Consider the following 25,951-nt stretch of genomic DNA (forward strand, 5'->3'; position numbering starts at 1 on the left):
GCCGCAACTAAGACCCAGTGCAACCAAATAAATAAATATTTTAACAATTCTATTATGGAAAATTGTAGACATACACAAAAGTGAAGAGAACAGTTTAACAAACTCCCATGTACACGTCACCCAACAACTATCAACTCTTGGCCAGTCTGGCCTATAGTCTCACTTAAGATTATTTAAGCAAATCCCAGACATGATATTAGGTCATCCAAAAATATTTTATTTAGCATATATGCGTAAAAAATAAGAACTCTTAAAAAAACTCATAACCACAATATCATTTTCACCTTAAAAATAGGAGTAATAAATCCTTAATATCATCTAATATCCAGAGTGTGCAAGTTTCTATTTCAAGGATATTTTAAAATAATGAAACCAAGTTCTGATCACCTTGTAAGTCAGCACATGCATGGATGGTAAGCAGAGAACAATGACACAATCCATAACAGATATGGGTACTTGGTGCTACACCAGGCTTAATCACTAGCTTCGTAGTCCCACCCCAAAATTTGAGCCTCATCAAAATGACCAGGTATTGTGTATTATGGATCTTTATGATCATTTTCAAATAGTCAAAATTACAAAGCTAAATGTACAAACGCCATGAGTCTAGTATACTCACTTTATAGGATTAGCGACTTTTCAAGGAGTCATGAATAGAATTTCAGATTACTATTCTCCATTCTGATTATTTTCCTATTCCTTCCATTCTACAACTCTCTATTTCTCACTTTTGAGCAAAGAGGCTACATTCTGCATTTCACTTACCTGTGAAAAGATGTGCACAAGTTTTTTTAAGCTTGTTGGCTTGGTCGAATAACTTCCGAGAACTTTTGTTGGATGACGGATTCAACCTCTGTCTCATGGTTTTGACACCTTGTCTAGAGTCTGGGTTGAAAAAAATCACAATCGGGAACCACTGAGTATAATTCAACAGGTCCACGGCTTTAGGAGTCACATCCAGGAGCGCATGCTTTTCCTGTTAGAAATGGGAAAAAGTTACATAAATGGGTATGTGAGTGAATATGTAAAGCCACATAGCATCAACGAGTTTGTATTGATAAGTAAAGGCCGCATCAGATAAAATGTACCAATTTAAATCAAAAAGCAGAAAATGTTACCCTCCACTTTAATATTACCAATCTATGAGAACTTCTGAGAAAATGAATTAACAGGTTATTTGGTATAATGCTTAGAACTCAGAGAGAACCAACATATCAGTGCCACAGAACATCAGCTGGTTTCCACATACTGAAACAGCTTATGTTTATAGTCAGCTTTTATCATTAACAGTTAATAATTATTAAAAATATAGATTCTATTCTTGAAAAGACTGCAGCAATCCATGACCCAATTCTTTCTGACAGCATGGCCTTCTGGTGAATTTCCTCACCTGTTCAATAATTTGCCTCACGGTATTTAACCGCACCACCCCGGAGGATTTCTCAGATCCCGCGTCTCTTGGTTCCGTTTCTGCAAAAGCAAAAAAAGAAAAAGAGGGGGGGAGGGACTGAATAAAATTTTAGAAACCAGTAACAACCAAGTACACCAACCTAGCATCAGCAAGGACGGGACAGCTAACATTCGCTGTCTCCTAATGAGAGGCAATGGGAAGGACCCACACTACCTGTTTAACCAAAATCTAACCAGGGGAAACAGGCCAGGCCAACAGGGAACATCCTATGAGACAAATGGCTTGGACTGTTCAAAATATCACATTACAAACTAATTTAGAAGAAGGAGGAGACCAGAAAGACATAAAAATCAAATGCACTGCATGCTCCTTGGTTGCGTTCTGAATTTAGAAAAAACAGTAGCAACAAGCTATGAAAGACATAATTGGGATAAATGAAGAAAATTTGAATAAAGGACTATATACTAAATAAAATTATTGTATCAATGTTAAATTTCTTGCCTGTGATAATGGTATTGTGGTTGTATAGGAGGAGAATTAGGAGATTCACAGAGGTAGGAACTGTTGTAATGCCTGCAACTTAAACTTTCAAACAGTGCAGCAGAAATTATAAAAATTTGTGTGTGTGCCTGTGTGTATGCATGTGTGTGTCTATGGGGGAAAGAGTGTAGATGGCAAAACGTTACCTGTTGACAGTGACCCCAGATGAAGGGTATGTGGGTGTTAATTATTTTTTCTGTATGTTAGATATCTTTCAAAATAAAAATTGGTGGAGAAAAAAATATCACTGACAGACTTACTAGCAGTTTGGAACAGGTCAGGCAACTCATTTGCCAACTTCTCCAGGGCTATATCTGCTATGGGGCCAAATAAGACCACAGGTCTCTTGAAACCAGCTGAAATGAGATAAGAAAAGCCATGAAATTAGGTATAGAATAAGCTAGAAGGATATATTGTACAACATGAGGAATATAGCCAATATCTTATAGTAACTACAAATGAAGTATAACCTTTAAAAATTATGAATCACTATATGGTACACCTGTAACATATAATATTGTACAGCAACTATACTTCAATTTAAAAAAAAGCCATGAAGCTATCTACATGTCCTTAGCTGTTAAGAAGCAAAAGTATTTTATATATTGATAACACAACTAAATGAAAGAAATTGTGTGTTCTCCCACCTCCAATTCAGACTAGCTCTTTTCTGAAAAATAAAAGAGCTCCCTCTTTTCTGAAAAATAAAAGAGCTCCCTCTTTTATTATCGTTCACTCCTCCCACTATTACTAAAGATAAGCTTTGCTCTACAGAATATATAAAAACTTCTGAATGGTAGTATTAAAAAAAAATAACTGAGATTGTAGAACTATGAGTTGGCACAGCTCACTTTTTTGTAAGTCTTATTTCATGTTTAAACATGATTCCAATCTGTAAGCTGGCTTGGCCTAAGGGATACAGATAAGTTGGAATGTGATCATTAAAGTTCAAAAACAAAGAAAAACAGGCTCTGAGCCCAGTCGGATTATTTCCTGGCCCACTTGGCTTCCCCACCTTCTCGAAGCAAAACCCTTTCGTAAGCCGGGAACTTGGTGCTGACTGACACAACGGCCGTCAGGTCTTCCCGACTCTTCCGTAGGTTCTTCTTCACGCCCGACCTCTGGCCGCGCATCCTCCAGAAGTCTGCCCTGTCCCCACTGCTGTCTCTCTGGGCAGTCTGAACGCTGGCCATCTGTTCTGCTCTGAGAGAAGAAACCAGGGGAAGTAAAGGTCTAAAGCCAGGAAATGCGCAAATGTGTGGGTCACTAATCAAATTCAGTCAATGTCACTCATGGACTTAGATTAGAGGTGCAGCTTGACAATGAGCAAGTTGCACGGGGTGAGAAACACAGGGCCTTCCTCTTCTGGACGGAGGCAGAGAAAGGCTAGGTGCACATAAAATCCAGCAGAAATAGCTCAGTAACAAACATGATGACATGGCTTGTTCTGTTTAGGCTGATATAAGACACACCCTGTCCTACTGTACTTCGCTTTATTGTGCTTTGCAGATATTGCGTTTTTTTTTTTTTTTTTTTTTTACAAATTAAAGATTTGTGGCAACTCTGCATCGAGCAAGTCTATCTATCGGTACCATTTTCCCAACAGCATTTGCTCGCTTTGTGCCTCTGTGTCATAGTTTGGGAATTCTCTCAAAATTTCAAACCCTCCACCAGCAAAAACACTATGGCTAACTGAAGGTTCAGATGATGGTTAGCATTTTTTGGCAATAAAGAACTTTTAATTAGGGTATGTCCATTTTCTTTTTACACATAATGCTATTGCACACTTAATAGACTGCAGTAAAATATAAACATAACTTCTGTATGCACTGGTAAACCAAAAAATTTGTGTGACTTGCTTCACTGCGATATTCGTTTCATTGCGGTGGTCTGTAACCAAACCCGCAGTATCTCCAAGGTCTCCTCATACACAAGAAATGGATGATGGGAGAGGTCGTGATGACAAATGATGAAGTTATATGGGGCTTCCTTTGGCGGGGGGAGGTGTTGTTTACTTGTGGGAGGAAGGCTTAAAGGGGTTGCGTGGGAGTGTGCAGTCTCAAGATACCTGCTTTTGTTGGGGATTAAGCCTTTCTCCAATTCATTTCCAATCCTCACGGCCAGCCAGTGGCCCAGTTTCCCGTCGTACAGCGTATCTACCACACGGAAGACCTCCCCTCTGGTGAAAGCCAGGCTCTGTGGAGTTTCTTTCTCACATTCAAAGTGGCTTCTTATAAAAAACGAATCCCCTCTGCCACAAGCCAGTATGTCTCTATACACTGAAAGACAAAAGCATCATTGCATGTGGTACTCAGCTTGGCCGGAGGTCTTTTCTGGAAGAGTTATCAGCTCTCTGAACTCTGATCACCCTCTTTACTTTCTTTGCATTTAGCGAACTCAGCGCACAGGCCCCACGGGAACCATAGTTCAAACAGGAAGAAGGACAAGTAACTAAGTTCACGAGTTGCTGTGATGGTTAATTTTATACATCGACTTGACTGGGCCATGGAGTGCCCAGATATTTGGTCAAATATTATTCTAGGTGTGTCTATGAGGGTGTTTCTGGATGAGATTAACACTTAACTCGGGCAGACTGAGTAAAGCCAATTGCCCTCCCTGATTTGGGTGGGCCTCAGCCAGTCCACTGAAGGCTTGAACACAACAAAAAGGTAAACCGTCCCCCGAGTAAGAGAAAAATGAACTCTTCTTCCTTTCAAAGTGGGACGTCAGCTTTTCTCCTGCCTTCAGACTCAAACAGGTACACTGGCTCTTCCTGGATCTTGAGCCAGTCCGCCTTTGGACAGCAACTACACCATTGGTTCTCTTGGTTCTCAGGTCTTTGGACTTGGACTGGAACTAAACCATTGGCTCTCTTTGGGTCTCCAGCTCCCCAACTCACCCTGAAGATCTTGGAACCTGCCAGCCTCCATAATCATGTAAGCCAATTCCTCACAGTATCATAAATAGCTCACTTTCTCCCTTTCTCTGTCTGCCTGTCTCTGTCTCTGTCTCTCTCTTTCTATGTATAGAAAGATACACACACACACACACACACACACACACACACACACACATCCTATTGGTTCCATTTCTCTGGAGAACCTTAATACAGTTGCCAATCAACTGTACTAGTTGAAGCAGACAAGAAGATTCTATTAACCCCCGTTTTACAGATGAGAACAATAAAGCTTGGAAAGGTGAAGCAACTTGTCAGACTGATACGGGTTAATATGAGAGCTGACCAGCGGGTGTGGCCCTTTCCATCTGTCATGGAAAAACTCAATAATAACTTCAGGCAGTAATTAAGGATGGATCTCTGTCCAGAAAAGCAGTTTTACTCCAAAATCACACAACTAGTGAAATTCTTTCAGTAGGTGCACAGAAAACATGTGTATAGAAAGTTAAATGGTACCCGAATTCTTTCCACATACCTGCGACCTAGAGATCAGGTGTCAGGATCCACTTCGATATTTTAATACCCAGATTTTCCTGTTGTGCTCCCAAGCTACCTCCCTCTCCTACCGCCCACTAAACTCATAACCAAACTTGCTCACCATCAGCTCGGCTCTGGGCTAAAATGGTCACCATTTCACCTTTGGGGATTTCTAACAGGTAGAGAACGGCATCCTCCCGAACGAGCCCTCTGAAATCCTGTGTGTTCACCTGACAGGAGGGGCAAACAGAAAAAACAAAACAAGAAGAAATAAGTTGTTTTCAAAAAGGTGCCACCTGCTTTTGATCTGTTTGTTTTCATCAGGGCCTGCCCACAGCAAACCTCGGATGTAAAGAAGTCCTTAGTGCCCTACCCAGGGACTCTTAGCACCCGGCCTGGGCTGTGGGTACCACCATATCCTCCTGCCTCCCCACACTGTACACCCCTTAGGACTACGCCATTCCACCAAGGACTCATCATTGGATCAGGTTAGAATTTCTTGTAGCTGTGTCCGCTTCCCTCTCTTCTTTGAATCTCCTGTAGAGGTGGCCAGGAAGGTACAAATCCAATTACTGTAATGCAATAAGGAGTGGTGGGGTCTATGGTAAATGAGCGTGCTGGCCCAGCTTAAGGCACTAATACTTTTCAAATTGATTCAAATAAAAGCCTGCAAATAAGGATTCTGACCAAATCCACCTTTCTCTTACAGATTCTAGCACCTGAAATTGAAGAACATTAGTCTTAGGTGGCAGACCATTAGCCTAATCTATAGGCTTTTAGTTTAAGCTTCTGATACATAATGGGCAAGAAGCTCACATTTATTCCCCACTGAGTAGGGTACACTGTAAATAGCGCTCAGAAGACAAGTTAGAAAGCAGGTAAAACTGAAAAGTGGGACAAAGAAAAAGACATTTTGACATCTTTGTCTTGTACCTTGAAAACCACTTTAAAACAGAATAATTACACATAAGCAAAATGTAAAAATGATTTTAAAGTACCTAATATTTTGATAATGTATTACAGAAGTGAAGATACAGAATTCCTCTGAAATATTTTCTTCAGTCACTGAGGACTTGTAGAATACTTTAATCAAAGAGTAATGCCTTACTACTGAAAAAAATCATTAATTGAGTCTAATTTAATTAAGGTTGGAATTTACCATTAAGTGAAAATAGGCATGAGATTAAAATTTACTTGGTGCGTTTAAAATAGAGTGATTTACTAAACCAATCACGTCAACTTTTCCATTGAAACAATATTTATAGCACTTAAGACAGCTCATTCCCATCTCTCTGTCCCTGAATTAGGGATATTCACGCTTTGGTAATTAATCCTTTCTTGTGCACCATCTACAGATCTACATCTGTGTCTATATGTGGCCACGTGTATGTTTTTATATGCACTGTACATGCTTGTATTTGTTTATTTAAATAAGATAGGGCCACAGGGCATGGGACCTTGGAGGTCCCTCTGTCCTTCTCTATTCAGAGACTGACCTTCTGTCAAGCCAAAAACTATAATGGTCAAAATTAAAGCAACACATGGTAGCTAAAATCCACATGGCTAATAACCAAACTTAGGAGCTTTTTTTTCTCTTTCCCTTCCTCTAATAGTTTCTGAAAGAGAAATGACAATCATACCAGGTAAAAAAATAAGCAAAGAGATAGGTAAGCCAAGCACTAAAGCATGTGCACTTCTGTTAGTTACAAGGCACATATTTCGCCACAGCACACTCACTTTTTCGTTCCACATGTCAAGCTGTCACCTTTACAAAAGGAAGAGCTGCACTTAAAAAACCCACAGCAGAGTAAAGTGCTTACTGTATGTACATTGTACCCTGATATATTCAATTTGACCATAAAAAGGAGTGCTGAAACAAATTAAAGGAAAAAAGGCCAGGACAGCACTTTGGTTAGGTTGTACAGCCCCCCCCCCCCAATAAATATCCTCTTCCATTAACTATTTAGTAGTCTACACGGTCTAGCTGTGTCTGCTGTGAGCCTGAAGAGGATTCTGTGTCAGCTACGCTTAGGCTGTGTCGTAACTTCTCTGCCCCAGTAGGTGAGCTCAAACTTTTTCACCCCTTTGAAGAATTGAGGGCTCCTTTTGTAGTCAACAGAAGATTTCCACACACCCAAGAATGAGGACCATCTACTGCCTGACCTCCAGATGAGACTACTGCAAAAGAAGCTGGTTCCTGGGCTTCCCTGGTGGCGCAGTGGTTGAGAGTCCGCCTGCCGATGCAGGGGACACGGGTTCGTGCCCCGGTCCGGGAAGATCCCACATGCCGCGGAGCGGCTGGGCCCGTGAGCCATGGCCGCTGAGCCTGCGCTCCGCAATGGGAGAGGCTACAACAGTGAGAGGCCGGTGTACCGCAAAAAAAAAAAAAAAAAAAAAAAAGAAGCTGGTTCCCACAGTTTCTTCCTTGTCACTAAGGTGGTAACAGGAAACAAGACACTTTCTCAAGTAGAAAACATTGTGTATCACGACTTTTACACATGGAAGTGACTCTCATTTTAACGACTTAGAGAGGTCTATCAAGCCCCTAAGTGAATTTACTATTTTTTTTCATGAAAATTCTGAAAATCCTTTTCCCCACAGGGTACAAAAATATGTCATCCTTGAACCTTCGTGAGCAAAAGTTTCCAAATTCCTACCTGACTTCCTACGGTCCCACATCAGTTAGGAAACACGCTTTTTCTTCTTTGGCATCAGCCCACGAGTAAATTGGTATAAGCTGGCACTCAAACGGGGCTCTTATCGGTAGCACTTGGTAAGTGCTATTTCCTAGGATCATGTGGTACCCTGAGGTTCACTCAGGTACACTTAGTCTTCTAGGATCCTGTCCAGAGCCGAAGAGGGTCTAGAATGTCACTGGAAAGCTTCAGCAAAGCTCAAGGTCAAGGTTTGCTCTTCATCGGCTCCAGAAATGAAATCTGAACTACCACCATGAGGCCAAGGGCCAAGAAGGAAAAGGACCACCTCTTTTTGTGCTCTGCCTGCTTCCTTTGGGAATTCTGCTTTTCTCCCCTCTCCTCTGAGGCTAGACGCTCTTACCAGACCACCTAGTACGCATAAGAAATGCAAGTTTACAGAAGAAGAAATTCTGGTGTAGACAATTCCCCAGCATTCTGTATTTTTATAGTCACAAGGTACTCAGTGTTCTTCAAGTTAACACTGAAGTCAGTGGAAAATACATGATAAAATGTCAGAGATGAGTTGGTTATCCTTTTTGTAAACCAATAGATTATACAAACATATATATAGTAAATTGAAAAGTACCAATATTTGATTAACCAGGGATTCTCCTTCCTGGACAATTTTAGAGGTAAGTAACACACTGAATGGCAGCAACTCGTTAGTTTCCAACAGGATAAAGCACAGACACTGACTTTCCTACTCCGTGCCAAGAACTCTGCTGGGCGCCTTGCGAGTATCATCTGTTCTAACGTTCCCAGGGTGCCTGCGAGGCAGGTATGCTTATCCCCATTGAACAGATACAGAAACCCGAGTCTCAGAGCCGAAGCCAAGGCCACGGACTCATATGAAGCTGGGACAGGATTCAAATCAGATGATCTGATGCCAATACCCACCTTTGTTCAGTTACAGCACACGGCCTGAAGAGTGACAACCAAGCAGGGGCATCAACTAAAACCCAACCATTAGCAAGATCTTTTGAAAGCTCTTCCACCTAGCCCTTTAGCTGAAGTCTCCATTTTTTTGTTAATCAAACTAATAAAAATCTTTGTGAGGGTCTTGAACACTATAAAGTCCCACAGACATAGGGATGAGTTTTGGGTTCCAGGACTAGGAGACAGGACCCATTCGAAGGAAACAGGGACCTGATGCTTGGCAGCAACAAACCTGCAGTTGGTCTATTTTCACAAGCTGGACCACTTTCCTGTCCCTTATGTAAGACCCTCCAGAAAACCCCACTCTTTCCCAGTAACATTTAGAAACAGGGCTGGGATTTCCTACCTTCAGAATCTGGTCCCCTTCTTGAAGACCTTCTTGCTCCGCTGAGGTACCCTCTTGAATGCCAGCCACAAATATCCCGACATCATTGCCACCGGCCAGCCGGAGGCCCACACTGTCTCCCTTCTTGAACCTCACCATTTTGGTATTGGGGCTGCAATGGGTTCCGTTTCAGGAAAGAAAGATGGGAGATTTTTTTTGGGGGGGTGGGGGCGGGGTAAAGGAAAACCAACATTAGCAGTGAGCAGTTTAATTTATTCTATCTATAGAGTGATTTACCCTTTTAAAATATCTCTCTCGGGGCTTCCCTGGTAGCGCAGTGGTTGGGGGTCCACCTGCCGATGCAGGGGACACAGGTCCGTGCCCCGGTCCGGGAAGATCCCACATGCCGTGGAGCGGCTGGGCCCGTGAGCCATGGCCGCTGAGCCTGCGCGTCCGGAGCCTGTGCTCCGCAACGGGAGAGGCCACGGTAGTGGGAGGCCCGCGTACCACAAAAAAAAAAAAAAAAAGCTCTCTCTCATTTTTCTCACATAATCTATAATTTTATCTTCCTTGGGCCTGTGAGATGAATATCAGTAGGCCACTTTACCAGTGAAGAACAGAAATAGAGAATGTTTAAGTAAACTCATTCAAGATTAAAAGCAAATAATGGGCAGGATTAGAGCAAAAATCAAGGCCATCTGATTCCTACTTCAGGATTCTTTCAAAGGAAAGCCTGCTGACCCCATAGGGATCCTGTCAAATGGAGACACAGCCTGCGTCCAGGGAAGCAGGATCCAAATCCAGAGGCCACTGCTTGGAAGCAGGGGTTCTCACTGTCAAGTGCAGAGCACTGTATCACTTCTCCCCTCCCTCCACATGCCAGGATCACCTGTCACTATAGCCCCTACAGAGGCACCATACTTAAGCAATACTTCATCCATCCGGGCGTTCTTGACCTGGCAAACTCAAGTATTCAAAATAACATCTGGAAAACTAGCCAGGTAAGCAGACAAGCAGACAAAGTTAACATTCACTCACTTCCACATTTTACTCATCCTACAAATGATTTCTCTTTCTCACAAACAGTAGCAATAGGGGTTGGTTAAAGGGCAGCTGATTATACGCAAAATCACCATTTATAGTTTAAGAAAACCATTCTTCCAAATTTCCATTAAGAGCTGTGTGGAGGAAGAGCTGTGTGGAGGAAGAAAGGGGGAAAGCAAGAAAGACTGAAATACATACCCATATATTGCTAAATCTTCAGGACTCGGACGAAGAACAGTTCTTGGGGCTGGTTTTGGTGGAGGAACTGTGGATTAAAAAACATCATTACCGACCTGGACTAACAGGCTTTGTCTTGTCTCTAAATATAAAGATCACAAAATCCACAAAAAATTCAAGTCTGTACCCTATGCTACATATATGTTATCGCATCAAACAAAAACGTCTTAAGTTTAAGTTTGAGGCATTAGTAGGTGTCAATGATTTCTCAAAAGAAGTGAGAAGAAAATGAACCTTTAAAATGCAAGGTGCACAATCACGTTTACAAGCAGGTAGCATTTTTTAAGTAACTTAAAAGCCATGTAATAATGCTGTTTTTTTTCCATGGATAAATATTTATGCATTTAAATCATGATAATTTTATGGGGTTGGGGGCAGGGGTAGGGAATGGAGTTGAGATCAGAACTGGGACATAAAAGGACTTCAACTAATCAAATTTGACAAAATGTGACTGTGACATAATTAGAAGTATGTATTTGGTCTCTTCCCCACCCTCAGAGATCCTAAAGTCCCTTTAATCTCTGGAGTGAAAGGGGTGCCAGGAGTATCTTTTGCTCTAATGTTCCGTCTTTGAGGCCAGTTCCTGACACAGAGGTCCTACATCCCTTGCAATTTCCTGGGTGATGGGAGCATCCTTTGTTCCAAAGAGATGACTCCTGGAGAGCCTCAGGATGGGGCTGGTCACCAGGAAGAGAAAGCCATGCACATGACAAAGCCTCTATAAACAAGGGGATTCAGAATGCTTCAGGGTGGGTGAAAATATTGAGGTGCTGGGAGGGTGACGTGCCTGGAGAGGGCAGGAAAGCTCTCTACCCTCTCCCCAGACATTGCCCTATGCAGCTCTTCCATTTGGCTCTTCCTAAATTGTATCTTGTATTTAAAAAAAAAAAAAAAAAAAGTAATAGTAAATAAAGTGCTTTCCTGAGTTCTGTGAGTCATTCTAGCAAATTATCAAACTTGAGGAAAGAGTCACGGGAACCCCCAGTTTAGAGCTGGTTGGTCGGAAGTGAAGGCGGCAACCCGGGACTCGTGACTGGCACCTGTAGTGGGGGCATCTTGTGAGACGGAGCCCTTAACCTGCGGGGTCTGCACGAACTTGGGTAGTCAGTGCCAGAACTGAATTGAACTGCAGGACACCCGGTTGGTGTCTGGAGAATTCGAGAACTGGTAGTTGGGCAGAGGACAAAACCCACACAGTTGGTGTCAGAAGTGTTGTGAGCAGATAACAGTTCAGGTTGGGATCAGGGATGGGAGACAAAAGGACCATGACTAATGAAGCATAACAAAAGGTGACCAATCTGTTGGCACACAGAAAGAGCTGTTATTCTTTGTATTTTTCTCAATATTAAATGAGATAGGAGTGCCTCTTCCATATATAAAAATGATTTTAAAATAATTTCTCTCTCTCTTTCCAGCCACCCTCTGGAATTACCAAGCACTGACACCTGAACATGACTGTTTAAAATGAGCCTCACCTGGGGCTTCCTCTTGGTATGTGGGTTCCTTGCTGGGCTCTGCGCTCACTGCAGCTGCAATATCCCCAGTGGACTTAAAGGGAGTGGGTGTGGCGCCCATCCTGGACCATCTGCTATGCGTGTCCTCTCTTGAACTTAAGCACACGTCATGTTAATGGCTCATCATGTGACAGATTTGCAAATACATATGTGCGTACACTCACAGGGATGTGGGCGAGGGAAAATACTCATCATCTTACTTTGGTCTTTCCTTCAGCTTTTCATTCGAGGAATGATAATCATAATCGGAATACTGCTGTCGTCTGTCCTCCGGAGAAAATGATTGGTTTGACTCTATTTCTGAGATATCTGATTTCAAAAATAAGAAAAGACTTCTTAATAAAACATTTGAGACCTGTGCCAGAAATTATTCTATTCTCTGGGCAAGGAAACAGGGGAAATGGAAGAGAGGGCAGGCAGTAAATGTGCTATTAGTCTGAGTCTTTCGTTGAAAAAAAAAAAAAGAATCTGATCGTTTGAAAGGAAAGGCATTAATTAACAAAGAGGGCTCTAAATCCAGAATTTTATGTTCCTCTTTCATCATACTTTCCATCAAAGCTGACACTGAAGAGACAAAATCCAATGATGGGAATATATATATGTGTGTGTGTATGTGTGAATCTATATTAGTGTATATACACAGGTACACACACACACACACACACACACACACACACACTCATTTTGAGTGTGCACATAGACCAGTGCTTCTGAAACTTTAATGTGCGTACATGTCACCTGGGATCTTGTTAGAATGCAACTCTTCTGGGCCGGGCCCGAGATTCTGCAATTCCATCAAGCTCCTGGATGACACGATGCTGCTAGTGGGCTAAGCAGCACGCTTGGAGTAACAAGGAAATAACCTGTAAGCTCCTAGCACCCTGGCATTACTTCCTGTGCTCTACGTGTTTTCCTGTATTCAGAGCAGTAATCACCTGATTAGACATTGTATATAATAGAAATTAAACCAAGTTTTAAGGTTTTATAAAGTAATTCTTTTAAAGATCAACAAGTCCATTTCTAAACTTGAGAACTTAATATTTTCTAAACTTTTCTGCACAAAGCCAATACTAGATGATTAAGTAGGAAATAGTATGCCTATTTATTTTTATTGGTAATTTTTACATGGTTAAAATGTTATCGTATGTACTGTATGTCAACTATACTTCAATTAAAAAAATAAAAATAAATAATAAAGACATGCCCAAGAGCCCCCCGCCCCGCCAAAAAGTAAAGGGCTAAGAAGACACAAGACCATTTTGAAGGACAAGAAGTTGGATTTGGCTGTGGAAATTAATGAAGAGAGACCAAATAAATAAATGTTATCTTATGTAAAATTCATATTCAAATTAAAAAAAAAGAAACGGCTATAGCTTCATAAGAGAAGAGGTGACACAGATTGCCAACCAATGAATACCAGAATATTCAGCCATTCTGATTGAGTCTATTATAGTGTCTACCAGTTTTAACTATCCTCTACATTGTCTTCTCTTTGTTGGAAATATTAACAGTCACTTCAAAAAAAATCACATGATAAAGCACAAGAATGAGCAATTTACAAATGTATGTGGTTAGTTCTGTGAACCACTCCCACGTACATTTTTTTACTAACAAGTTTTGTTTTCAATGGCCTCAATCAGAGTCCGCAGGGATTCACAAGTACACCAGAATTTCATACTGGAATCCTAATTTCAACAGACCCTTTAATAAGAAAATAACAACCAAACCTGGAATTAAAGTTTAAAAGAGAGGCTTCTGTTAGAAATTTAACTTCCAGGTGAATGGCTATGCTAGATAGAGATGACAATGCAGAAGCAACAGTCTTCCTCTCCTCCAGCTCAGCTCACAGCCTCCCCTTTCTTTACCTTCTATTTCTGAGTCGCTGTCATTTAACGAGGGGATGTTGATGAGCGTCTGCTTGCTGTCCCTCAACACCACGAGCTGGAGTTTTCCTCTTGACTTTTCTATCAGTTTTCGGGCATCCGTTAAAGACATGTTCTCAGTTACGGTTCCATTTATCTGTGTTTATGAAGAACAGTAATGTTCCATGCAATACAACTACCCACAGCAAAACAGAAAATTCTTATTTTCCTCTTCTAAAAAGTTAAGGGCTTTGCTCAGTTACTCAAACAGACGTGGGCTTTAGGATGACTGACTGAATAAAAATGAATTATCCTTTAAATTAAATATAACCCCACATGCCTGGAACCCAAACACAGGCCTGAGAAAGCTGTAGTGTACTTAAGTTACTCTGCTAATTTATTTAACTTCCAAGCTCAAGACGATGGTTTGGTTTACTATTGGAACATGTTTCCTGACTAGAGAGGTTTACAAAAACGATTAAATATTCAGCATTCATATACCACCAACTTGCCCTCTCATCTTTCCTTCGTTTAGAGAACAGGAGCTTAAACTTTTAATAAACAGGGAAGAAGAAAGACTTTGTTGAGATTTTTTTAAAATTTATTTTAATTTATTTTATTTTTGGCTGTGTTGGGTCTTTGTTGTGGTGCGCGGGCTTCTCACTGAGGTGGCTTCTCTTGTTGCGGAGCATGGGCTCTAGGCACGCGGGCTTCAGTAGTTGTGGCTCGTGGGCTCTAGAGCGCAGACTCAGTAGTTGTGGCGCACAGGCTTAGTTGCTCTGCGGCATGTGGGATCGTCCCAGACCAGGGCTCGAACCCATGTCCCCTGCATTGGTGGGCGGATTCTTTACCACTGCACCAGGGAACCCCCAAGATTTTTGTTTTTAACTGACACTACACTATTACAAATCTCCAAGTCTGGTTTTCCTGATAAAAATGATCTCTCTGCTGCCCTTCCAGGCTCTGTCTTATTATTGACTCCTATCTCAACAAAGTTTCACTGACTTGGCACTTGAATGCGGAAATACAGACTAGGAAGCTGAGCATGAACCCACCCACCTTGAGAATTATGTCTCCTTCATGCAGGTTGCCATCTTTAGATGCTAGACCTGTTCCGGTCATTTCCTTTATGAAGATCTGACTCCCGAGCCGGAGACCATACTCTAGAAGACAAACACACAAACAAACACATATTTCATCAACGTGTTCACAAAACTAAGGCTGGCTTTTAGGATGATTTAAAAATATGTATGCAAAATTAATTTTGCATGTGAGACAGTCTGTAAGCCCACCGACCTTCACTTGTCAAAACAGTCGATGTCATTAAAAAAAAAAGAAAAAGAGGCAGAGGGACTGTTCTAGATTAAAAGAGACATAAAAACCAAATGCACTGCGTGAAACTTCACTAGATCCTCAATCCAATATGGGGTAGAGGTGGGGGGTAGGGGTGGATTACATTATTTTGGAGCAACTTCAAAATAAACTGCACTATAATATATTAAAAGGCATATTAATGCTAACTTTCTTAAGAGTAATAATGGCATTATGGTTATGAAGGGCAATGTTTCTATCCTTGGGAGATACCTGCTGAAATATTCAGGGGTAAAGGGTCATTTTGCCTGCAACTTACCTTTAAGTGGTTCCAAAACACCATTTAGAGACAGAGAGATGCGGTAGGGGAGGAAGACGGGGGAGGGAGAAAGGGAAAAAAAGGAGAAATAAAACAAATGTGGCAAAATGTTAACAATTGGTAAAACTAGGTGAAGGCTATTTGAGTTATTTGCCACAAAATTAACACTTTTCAAAACAAAATGCTGGGGAGAAAAAAAAACAATTCAGTACATCTTAACAGGCGTGTTCTACTGACAATACAGTTGCCTACAGGAAAGTACCACAAATAGCAAACCCTCTATCTGTAACAATTTAGACTGTGTGGGATTTGGCACTGAAAAAATGTCACTGTGTGAAGAAAAGGGGTAGATAAGCCAGCAAAGCAACAAATAAAGTATTCAACTAAAACTGGCACAGCTCTGGGGATTTATGGACTTTGCATTGTTCTCAAGAAAAACCACTGTATTTACTAAGTATGTATATTTGAAAATATTTTAAATACTTTTCAGACTATTCTGATTTTACTTATTAAACATGTAAAAATACACACTTTAAGGATGAATTTTGGTTATTTTAGGAAGCTACCTAAACCTAGCAGGTTTGAAAAGAGGCACACTCAAATTTTATTATTATTGTTATGGACTCAGTGAAGTCAGAAACAGAAAAATAAGTATCGTATATTAACGCATATTTGTGGAATCTAGAAAAATGGTACGGATGAACCTATTTGCAGGGCAGGAATAGAAAGGCAGACTCGAGAACGGATGTGTGGACACGGTGGGGAAGGAGAGGGTGGGATGAATTGGGAGATCAGGTTTGACATATATACACTACAATGTATAAAACAGATAGCTAGCAGGAACCTGCTGTATAGCACAGGGAGCTCAGCTTGGTGCTCTGTGATGACCTAGATGGGTGGGATGAGGGTGGGGTGGGAGGGAGGTCCAAGAGGGAGGGGACGTGTGTATGCATATGGCTGATTCACCGCACTGTGCGGCAGAAACTAACACAACATTGTAAAGCAATTATACTCCAATAAAAAAAAAAAATCTTATCAATTCAAAATAAAGTAACTTTCTGCCACTTAGAAGTAGATTTAAAGATAAGTTTTAAGTGACTTATAGTAAGTTAGATTCAGATCTTACCACAAGGATTAAAGCTGTTAAGGTCCACCCCCGCCCTTTAGGGAGCTGATACTCAAGAAAGAATAAAGGTCAGACAGACAGCATTTTCTTCAGGGATGGCAATTCCTTACAGGTTAAACAGCCTCACAGCCCCGGACAGAAGGTTGAGACAAACTTGAGCAATGACTTCTTTCTCACGTGTCAACAATTCCTCCATCCTCTTAAAAACTGCACTCTTATTGTAAAATTACAAATAGGTTGCTATTGGTATGTTTGTGGGCACCTCTCAAATGAGGAAAAAAAGTCAGTTGGCCAGTTTCTAAGACTTTTACCAGCAAGGCTATCTGATGCCCATGAAACATGTAAAAGCTGGCCATGTGAATGGATCCTATTTTTCTTAATCAAATGTAGGTTTTGCCTGCAGCCAGATATTTGTAAAGATTAATTCTTATGCAACTCTAGCCAGTGATAGCTAAACTACTGTGTCATCTTAGCAAAAGGTGGCTTAAAAAATCTTTTAAAAAGTAGAACTTTGGAAAAAACAAACAAGCAAACACTGAATTCTAAGTTTAAAAAGCAAAATGGCCCAGAAGCAGTAAAATGGCGCATCAGCAAAGGGGCATGAGCCCTCTCTGTTCCTTACTAGTATTACTAAGACCAGGCATGATGAGGGCAGTTTCTTAGGACAAACATCTTTTTAATTGTGGGTCACAACTCATGAGTGAGTCTTGAAATCAATTTAGTGAGTTGGGACCAGTATCTTTTAATTTAATGTAATAGAACCTCTCAAAAATCATCACTCAGAGTTAAGTACCGTTCCGTGAAACACTTGGCCAAGTTTTTCACATATTGGTGCCTCCACGATTATTTGCAAGATGTGGTTCTTTCTGTGGCAGGAGGAGGAGGGGGAAGAGAAGGAGAAAGAGGAGGAAAGGGAAGAGGAGAGAGGGGGGAGGAAAATACTGAAAAGCACTGCAACGGGGAACTCAAGAATCTGGGTGCAAGTCCTACCGGACGTGCATCAGCCTTCTGTGAAGGAGGCCTTGGGTCAAGTTATCTTTCTCAAGACTTCTCTACGGTCCACAATCTGGAAGCAGAATGGTTTTTACTCTGCAATTCTTGGGGGTTGATGAATTAATACATCATTATCCATGGTTGTAAAGATTTTCTAGAATTCTTAAATCTCCCAAGATTCACATTCCTCAGAGATAGTACCATCTCAACTTTCACCTTTGTTTTCTGGACCTGGGCTCCAGTATCCCATTATTCGCATCCTTGCAGTTACCTCAATATCCTTTCAATAGATACCCAATTGTATAACTCAACTCTTTAAGCTCCTCTAGAAGAACTAAAGAAAACAAACCCTCTCATCTGATAGGCTCTTTAAAATGCAAATTCCCAACCTAAAAAGCAAGAGGTCTTTCACTTTGCACTCTTGGGTACTCTTATCTTTTTTCCTCTTTGAAGGAGGACAATTAGAGAACATGCAGGGATAAAAGATGTTACCAGGAATTCAAAAAATTGGAAGCTAAAAATCAATGCAGGGAATAGCTCAACATGGGGCTCTAAATCCCTGTTCATTCACCTACTTGTTTCCTATCATCTATTTCCAAGAGATGAAGTTTGAGCTCCAACTCCACCACTTACTTACCAGCTTCAAGATGTGGGCATGTCACCTCCCATCTCTGAGTTGCAGAAGCCTCACCTCACTGCAAGTGCTACTTGCTTGTCCAGCTGCCACAAAGGGGTTTAGTAAATCTGGATGTGCTTAAGCGTATGCAACTGCTCCAGGCACGCAACATGTGACGGGCAGCCTGGGCCAGAGCCTGCCTCATCTGTGGACACACCAAAAACCTCTCTGCACCTTGCTATACCCACCTGTAAAAGAGGAATGAAGTCTCCTACCTACCACAAAGGCTTCTGGTGAGGATTAAATTAGAAAGTATTTATTCCACAGAGGGCCCTGGCATAGAGCAAAAACTCAATCAAGATTACCTGGAGTATTGTCCCCTACTGTGGTTTCAACAGTTTAAGCTGCACTGGGTTCACCAAGAGAGCCTGTTAACACAGAGACCCCAGGGGCCACCCCAGTGCTTCTGATTCAGTGGGGGCTGGTCTGGGGCCTGAGAATCTACATTTCTAATAAGCGTCCAGGTGATATTTATGCTGCTCTGAGAACCACTGGCCTATTAGTTTAAAGCCAGATTTCCACCACCTGGCTTAGCCACTGATGATACAACTTTGTGCAAGTCGATGAACTTTTCTGTGCCACTAGTTTCCTTGTCTATAAAATGAAGATATGACTAACTCCCACAGGGGGTGGTGGTGAGGACAAAATGAGCTAATCTGTGCAAAGCATTTATTAGGTCAGTGCTTGGCACACAGCAGGTTCCACGTAAGAGTTAGCTATTATAGTGCTTTTTCTTCATCAAGCATGACTACCTTCATTTGCTTTGCTTTTCATCAGAAGGATCCCGATGGGCCTGTCCGAGTCCAGCTGTCCCCGCGGCTCGGGGCTGGGGCTGCGGGAGTGGAGGTGCTCGCGGCTGCGGCTCCAGGACGTCCCGTACCGGGCATCGGGCTGGGCCCTGCGGCCATACTCCCGCTCCGGGCTGTAGGCGCGATCGTAGGTCGGGTCAATGCTCCGGCCGCGGCTCCTCTCCCGGGCTCGCCGGTAGTCATCGTCGTCGTGGTCCAGGCCCCGCTCGAGGCTGCGGCCACGGCTGCGCTCTCGGGCTCGCCGGTAGTAGTAATCGTCGTCGTGGTCCAGGCCCCGCTCCAGGCTCCGGCCGCGGCTCCGGTCCCGCTCCCGGCTGCGCGCCCGGTCGTGGGGACGACCCCTCTCCAGGCTGTCCTCCCAGCTGCGGCTGCACTCTCCGCGGCTGCTGGGCCGGCTCCTCTCGCTGTACCCGCTGCGCGCGCTTCTGCCGTCAAATTCGTCCATCAGCTCGAAAGCCCGGTCATGCTCGTGGACGGGAGGGCTGCCCTGCGGCGGGGCCAGCTGGACCTTCCGGGGCCTCTTGACCACCTGTCACAAAACAAACAGTGGGGACGCAAGACAATCACAACCAAACATAGAGAATGCAGTGGTTAAGAGCCCGGGTTCTCCTTCCAGTAAAACTCTTGTGTCCCCACCCAGTTGCTAAGCCTCAGGGTCCTCATCTGGAAAATGAGGACCCCCTCAGGGGGTCAAGGATAAAATGAGACAGTAAGTATAAAACTCTGAGCACAGTGCCTCCAAAATCTGCTTCTACTCAAAGTGTGAAAAGCACCAAAGGAATTTAAATCACTAAGTTACAAAAATGAAAATCCAGAAAGTGAGACATTCTGTACACAAGTGCGTAGGTTCATCTAAAAGTCAATGTCATTCAAAAGAGGTGGGGGGCAGGTAAGGGGAGAGAGGAGGTAAAAGAGGGATCCTTTAAGATTAAAATGGACCGACGAGGGCGCTGAGTGGAGGCAGCGAAGAGCGCTCGGGCGGACCACTCCGCTTTCCCGCGCCGCGCAGCCTCCCGCCCTCCGCCTCCTGTTCGGACCCGCCACCGGCTTCTCCTCCCGAGACTGCCCTCAGCCCGCGCACCAGTCGGCTCCGCTATGGCGACCCGAAGCCCCAGTGTCGTGATTAGTGATGATGCACCAGGTTATGACCTAGATTTATTCTGTAGACCTAATCATTATGCTGAGGATTTGGAAAAGGTGTTTATTCTTCATGGACTAAATATGGACAGGACCGAACGGCTGGCTCGAGAATGTGATGGAGATGGGAGGCCATCACATCGTGGCCCTCTGTGTGTTCAAGGGGGGCTATAAATTCTTTGCTGACCTGCTGGATTACATCCAAGCACTGAACAGAAATAGTGATAGATCTATACCTATGCCTATATTTTATCAGACTGAAGAGCTACTGTAATGACCAGTCAACAGGTGACGTAAAAGTAATTGGTGGAAAATGTAAAACCGATAGCTAGTGGGAAGCAGCCGCATAGCACAGGGAGCTCAGCTCTCTGCTTTGTGACCACCTAGAGGGGTGGGATAGGGAGGGTGGGAGGGAGGGAGACGCAAGAGGGAGGAGATATGGGGATATATGTATACGTATAGCTGATTCATTTGTTATACAGCAGAAACTAACACACCATTGTAAAGCAATTATACTCCAATAAGAATGTTAAAAAAAAAAGTAATTGGTGGAGATGATCTCTCAACTTTAACTGGAAAGAATGTCTTGACTGTTGAAGATATAACTGACACTGGCAAAACAAGGCAAACCTTGCTTTCCTTGGTCAAGCAGCATAATCCAAAGATGGTCAAGGCTGCAAGCTTGCTGGTGAAAAGGACCCCTCAAAGTGTTGGATATAGACCAAACTTTGTTGGATTTGAAATTCCAGATAAGTTTGTTGTAGGATATGCCCTTGACTACAATGAATACGTCAGGGATTTGAATCATGTTTGTGTCATTAGCGAAACTGGGAAAGCAAAACACAAAGCCTGAGAGTTCGAGTTTGGAAACATCTGGAGTCCCATTGAAATCACCAGGAAAATTACCAAATGTTCTAGTTCTGTGGCCAGCTGCTTAGCAGAGCTTACTGCATGGATCTTCTAAGAATTTTATCTGTTTTGTATTTTAGTTGCCGAATTCCCGAACTCTTTATTTGCACTATGAGCCTATAGACTGTCAGTTCCCTTTGGGTGGATTGTTGTTTGACTTGTGAATGAAAAGTCTCTTAAACCACATCACTACTGAATGAAAATATTGAAACTGTATCTGTAAGAAACAGTTAAAGACAAGAATATATTAGTTTTTTAATTGATATTTTAATTTTTATATATTCAGGAAAGAACAGAAGTGATTGAATATTGTTAATTATACCACTGTGTGCTTAGAAAAGAAGCAGTCAGTTTCATATCAGTGACAGCATTTAGAGGTATTGTTATGTTGGATAAACCATATGTCCTGGAATTACTTTAGTAGATTTCAGGAGCATTAACTGTATTTTCCCGCTTGTTCAGATTATTTCTGGTGAATCTTTGTCAACAGTTCCATTTAAATACAGGTCAGTAAGTTCTAAAAACCTACCACTTTTTGAAGTCTTCAATGTAAAAATCCTAAAAATAAAGGCTGTCTCTTTAAAAAAAAGATTAAAATGGACTAAAGTGATTAGGACCAAATGTGATGAGTGAACTTTGATTGGATCCTGGATGGGGAAGAAAAATAATCTACCAAAGTCATTTTAGGGTATGGACTGTATATTAAATGATATTGTAGAGTTATTATTACTTTTCTTTTTTTAATTTTAAAGTAATAACAAGGATTTATCTGATTTACAGAAAAGAAATACAATTAAGAGATTAAGGACAAAACTCCATTAGTGTAAAAGTCACTGGCTACTATCTAGCACAGGAACAACTGGATTGCTTCCAGCAGTTTTGAAGCACTAAAAGATCTTAAAATGTGGATGGAGAAATAGATCTGTATATTTCTTTACATTAAATTTAAATATGAATTTTATTCTGACAAGTCAGACCCAGAATGTTACTTTATCAATTTTTATGCATTTGAACATCTGCAACATACAGCAATCCTTTGTTTAGTAATCTTCAGTATAAATATAAAAATCTGAGATACATGAGAATGTTTTTCAAATCATACTTCTATTTCTTCACAGCTTTATATGTGCAAAATTATACGTAATTATAATTTTCAAACTTTGAATATCCATGTTATTTGATATATCTGTACAGAAAGAGTAAGATAAAAAACATTTAATAAAATTAAATATATCTAATTTGCAAAATTGATGTCTGACATTTGTTGTGTGCTCGTGCAACGAAGAGTGCATAGGTTATTTCTGCAGCAATCAAAAACAAAATCTTTTTAAACTCAGATTTCAAGTTTCCTCTGATAATTATTCTACTCCCTGGAAATACTTTCAAGTTTTGATTTCTAGATGCAATGGGCATTTTGTTACATATACATGTATTTTATCCCTAAACTTGTATATTTTCAAACCATTTGAACATTATAATCAGACTCAGCATGGTGATTTTTTCTTAGAATCTGTAGAAGTCCTCTGTTCAGGATTAATGTAGAGACTCCCAGTGCGCCAATGTGAAAAACCAGGTAAAGATAGTATTACCACTATGCTTTAGTGGGATTTCCTGCAGGTTTAGGATCATAACCATATAGGAAAGTAGCTCTTATTACAAGGATGGCTCCAAGGGAAAAGACACTGGTTGGTACGAAATCTTGTAGTCAAAAATAAGATATCAGTGTTGATAATACTATTCACAAAGAGGTTGCAAATCCTTTTAAAATGTTATCCGCATACTTAATCACAGCAGCTATTACAAGGCCTCCCAGTGCCTGAACAACAACTATCCATGTCAGCTGGTTATACCCCTGAAAAAATCCATTCTTTGATTCCAGTTCTCCTTCATAAACATATACACCCATTAATCCAAATATACTCCCCCAAAAACCAAGCTGAATGTTTCTTACCCACACTGATTGTTTGGTTTCTTTTAAGATTTTCTCAAACTAAAACCCAGCAAAGCCACTTGAAAAACATGCTGTGCGAACTGCCATGAGGTCTACGAATTGTGAGCCAGGTGAAAGTTCCTTAGAATTAAGCGCTCGTGGGGCTTCGATGGCGGCTCAGTGGTTAAGAATCCACCTGCCAATGCAGGGGACACGGGTTCAAGCCCTGGTCCGGGAAGATCCCACGTGCCGCAGAGCAACTAAGCCCGTGCGCCACAACTACTGAGCCTGCGCTCTAGAGCCTGCGCGCCACAACTACTAAGCTCGCGTGCCACAACTACGGAAGCCCGTGTGCCTAGAGCCCGTGCTCCACAACAAGAGAAGCCACCGCGATGAGAAGCCTGCACGCCACAACGAAGAGAAGCCCCCGCTCGCCGCAACTAGAGAAAGCCCGCGCGCCGCAACTAGAGAAAGCCCGTGCGCAGCAACGAAGACCCAACGCAGCCAAAACTAAATAAATAAATTTATAAAAAATTAAAAGAAAAAGAATTAAGCACTTGAGAATCTGAGGGCCACTGTACAAAAGCAACTCCTGTCATCAAAATTACTAGGGAGAGCCACTGGTACACACCTAATTTTTTTACTAAGCATCGACACAGAAAATAATGCAGTCCTAAGAATTTTCAACTGATATGTGACCTGATAAGTAGCTGCGTCTAGATTTGACAGTGCCACAGAGAGTAAATAATTCTGAAGAGTATATATCCCTGATGGAATAGCAAGTTTAGGCGTTTCCATAGGTTTGTTAAGAATTTCACCATGTAGTATTCAATTCAGTGCTCTTAGACTACATTTGCTGTCTTTGTAGACTAATAAAATGCAGGCCATTGTTTTCAAAAGTTCAGCAACAGCCACAGCTGTAGATGATAGATAACGAGGCCCCTCCTCTTTTAAAGTCCTAGAATAACACATTGTTAGAACCAAACTGGTAGCCTGAAAGACCAAAATTCCCAAGGAAAGGTATTTTAGATTGGCTGACAATGTCTTATCTTCATTTGCCTGATAATGTTGGAGGGTCTCCTGCAGAGGTGGCAGGCAGCTGAGGCTCACCATGGGGACAAGAGCACTGGCAGCAGCAGTTCTGGGAAGTACTCATTTTCGTGAGCCCTCCCAGAGACCGCCATTAGCCCTGCCATAGAGCCTGTAGCTACTTTTCTTAAATAGGATAATAGTAGTATAATTATGCAGATGAATGTCCTTATTTAGGAGACTTGAGAAGTAAGAAGGATTAAACTGTCATGTCTGCAACTTCCCCTCAAACGGTTCACTAAAAATATGTATGTCTGGGCTTCCCTGGTGGCGCAGTGGTTGAGAGTCTGCCTGCCGATGCAGGGGACACGGGTTTGTGCCCCGGTCCGGGAAGATCCCACATGCCGCGTGAGCCATGGCCGCTAAGCCTGTGCGTCCGGAGCCTGTGCTCCGCAACGGGAGAGGCCACAACAGCGAGAGGCCCGTGTACCGCAAAAAAAAAAAAAAAGCACAAGTATGTCTTTATATACATACATAAAGAAAAATCAAGTGAATATGGCAGAATATTAACATTGTAGAAGATATATGTGTTGATTATACTAATCTTTGAACTTTTCTTTTTGTTTGAAAATTTTCATAATATAAAGCTGAAAAAAAAGTTAAATACCACACACCCAATGCATCCCCCCCAGCACTGCCCCTAACACACTGTGTTCCAATTCTCGCTTAGTGTGTCCACTTGCCCCTCTGGAGTGAACACTCCTTGCAGCTCAGACCTGCTTCAGGTCATTTTCAACCAATGTTTGCTGAATGACTGAGTGAGCTAATAAATGAGTGAATGGTACAGATTGCCAGTATCTCCTAAGAAACAGGAGTTTATGAAGATAGAACAGATCCTGTGAGGGCCTTTACAAATGAGTTTCTGAGCTCATAATTTAGTCTCTAAATGAATGCTGTTTTACCATTGTTCTCAATCTATTTAATTCTCTTAGGGAATAATTGTTTAACCTGGCTCAAGGCAAATTCACTCAGACAAGAGAAGCACTGATCTTAAGTCAGGAGTAGGATAAGGAGACGGCAGGGAGGCAACCCTCACGTACATCTTTACATCACCCTTAACATCACTCTCCCAAAGTACTAAGGATATGGAAATAGTGGTCCCTAGATAGGGCTGAAGAGCAAGTAGTCATTTTCTTCTGGGTATAAAAACAAAGTCCTACCGAGGCGAGCTGAAAACAAACCCAGAACGTACAATGGCAGCGATCTTCCCACTTTTCCTCAGCTGCTGAACAGCAAATGAATGGAGTACGCCTTCCATGGGGGTGCCGTTAACCATGACCACCCTGTCATTTTCTCTGCAAATAAAACAGAAAAACGGAATGTGAAAAACTCCCATCTCATCCCTCTGAATCATTTATTTAGGAACAAATAAAAGTGGCGGATTGACCCAAAATGCTTCTTAAAGGGCTCAGCGTCTAATGACTCCTGAGGCTTAATCCATCAACTTGGTCTGAGCTCTTCTGAGGAAGGAACCCAGGAGCCACTCAGCCCACTGTGGACAGTGTCTCCTGGAAACCACCTGGGGAGAAGGACCCAAACCCACGGGGTCCCTCCAGGAGGCACTGGATAGCAGCAAGGTTTGAGCACAAGTGGAACTTGTGTGTCAGGGCCTCCTTACCCATGGTAAACGGTGCGCTTCAGCAAGTCTACAGAT

At 42.1% G+C, this 25,951-nt stretch overlaps 1 protein-coding gene and 2 pseudogenes across 5 annotated transcripts in view; 1 reads left to right on the forward strand and 2 right to left on the reverse strand.

Moving 5' to 3' along the window:
• TJP2 (tight junction protein 2) overlaps positions 1–25,951 on the reverse strand; it is a 132,405-nt gene that overhangs the window by 14,482 nt on the left and 91,972 nt on the right. For all 3 annotated transcript variants that reach the window (XM_082843117.1, XM_082843115.1, XM_082843116.1), the window contains 14 exons: positions 25,490–25,592; positions 19,176–19,761; positions 15,058–15,161; positions 14,002–14,155; positions 12,337–12,445; positions 12,098–12,231; positions 10,584–10,650; positions 9,363–9,513; positions 5,506–5,614; positions 4,020–4,230; positions 2,967–3,154; positions 2,212–2,307; positions 1,391–1,470; positions 766–976 (listed from right to left, as the gene is read on the reverse strand). In XM_082843117.1, coding sequence (XP_082699243.1) covers positions 766–976; positions 1,391–1,470; positions 2,212–2,307; positions 2,967–3,154; positions 4,020–4,230; positions 5,506–5,614; positions 9,363–9,513; positions 10,584–10,650; positions 12,098–12,231; positions 12,337–12,445; positions 14,002–14,155; positions 15,058–15,161; positions 19,176–19,761; positions 25,490–25,592 — 2,303 coding nt within the window. The remainder of the gene's footprint in view (positions 1–765; positions 977–1,390; positions 1,471–2,211; positions 2,308–2,966; positions 3,155–4,019; positions 4,231–5,505; positions 5,615–9,362; positions 9,514–10,583; positions 10,651–12,097; positions 12,232–12,336; positions 12,446–14,001; positions 14,156–15,057; positions 15,162–19,175; positions 19,762–25,489; positions 25,593–25,951) is intronic.
• LOC309964276 (hypoxanthine-guanine phosphoribosyltransferase-like) lies at positions 20,313–21,382 on the forward strand (annotated as a pseudogene). Its single transcript has 2 exons — positions 20,313–20,675; positions 20,912–21,382. The product of its transcript is annotated as a hypoxanthine-guanine phosphoribosyltransferase-like (transcript).
• LOC309964269 (UDP-N-acetylglucosamine transporter-like) lies at positions 22,784–24,402 on the reverse strand (annotated as a pseudogene). The gene is made up of 2 exons: positions 23,766–24,402; positions 22,784–23,364 (listed from the first exon to the last, which is right to left on the reverse strand). The product of its transcript is annotated as a UDP-N-acetylglucosamine transporter-like (transcript).

This window comes from Leucopleurus acutus (genome assembly GCF_964270905.1).
Source record: "Leucopleurus acutus genome assembly, chromosome: 7".
Classification (NCBI taxonomy): Eukaryota; Metazoa; Chordata; class Mammalia; order Artiodactyla; family Delphinidae; genus Leucopleurus; species Leucopleurus acutus.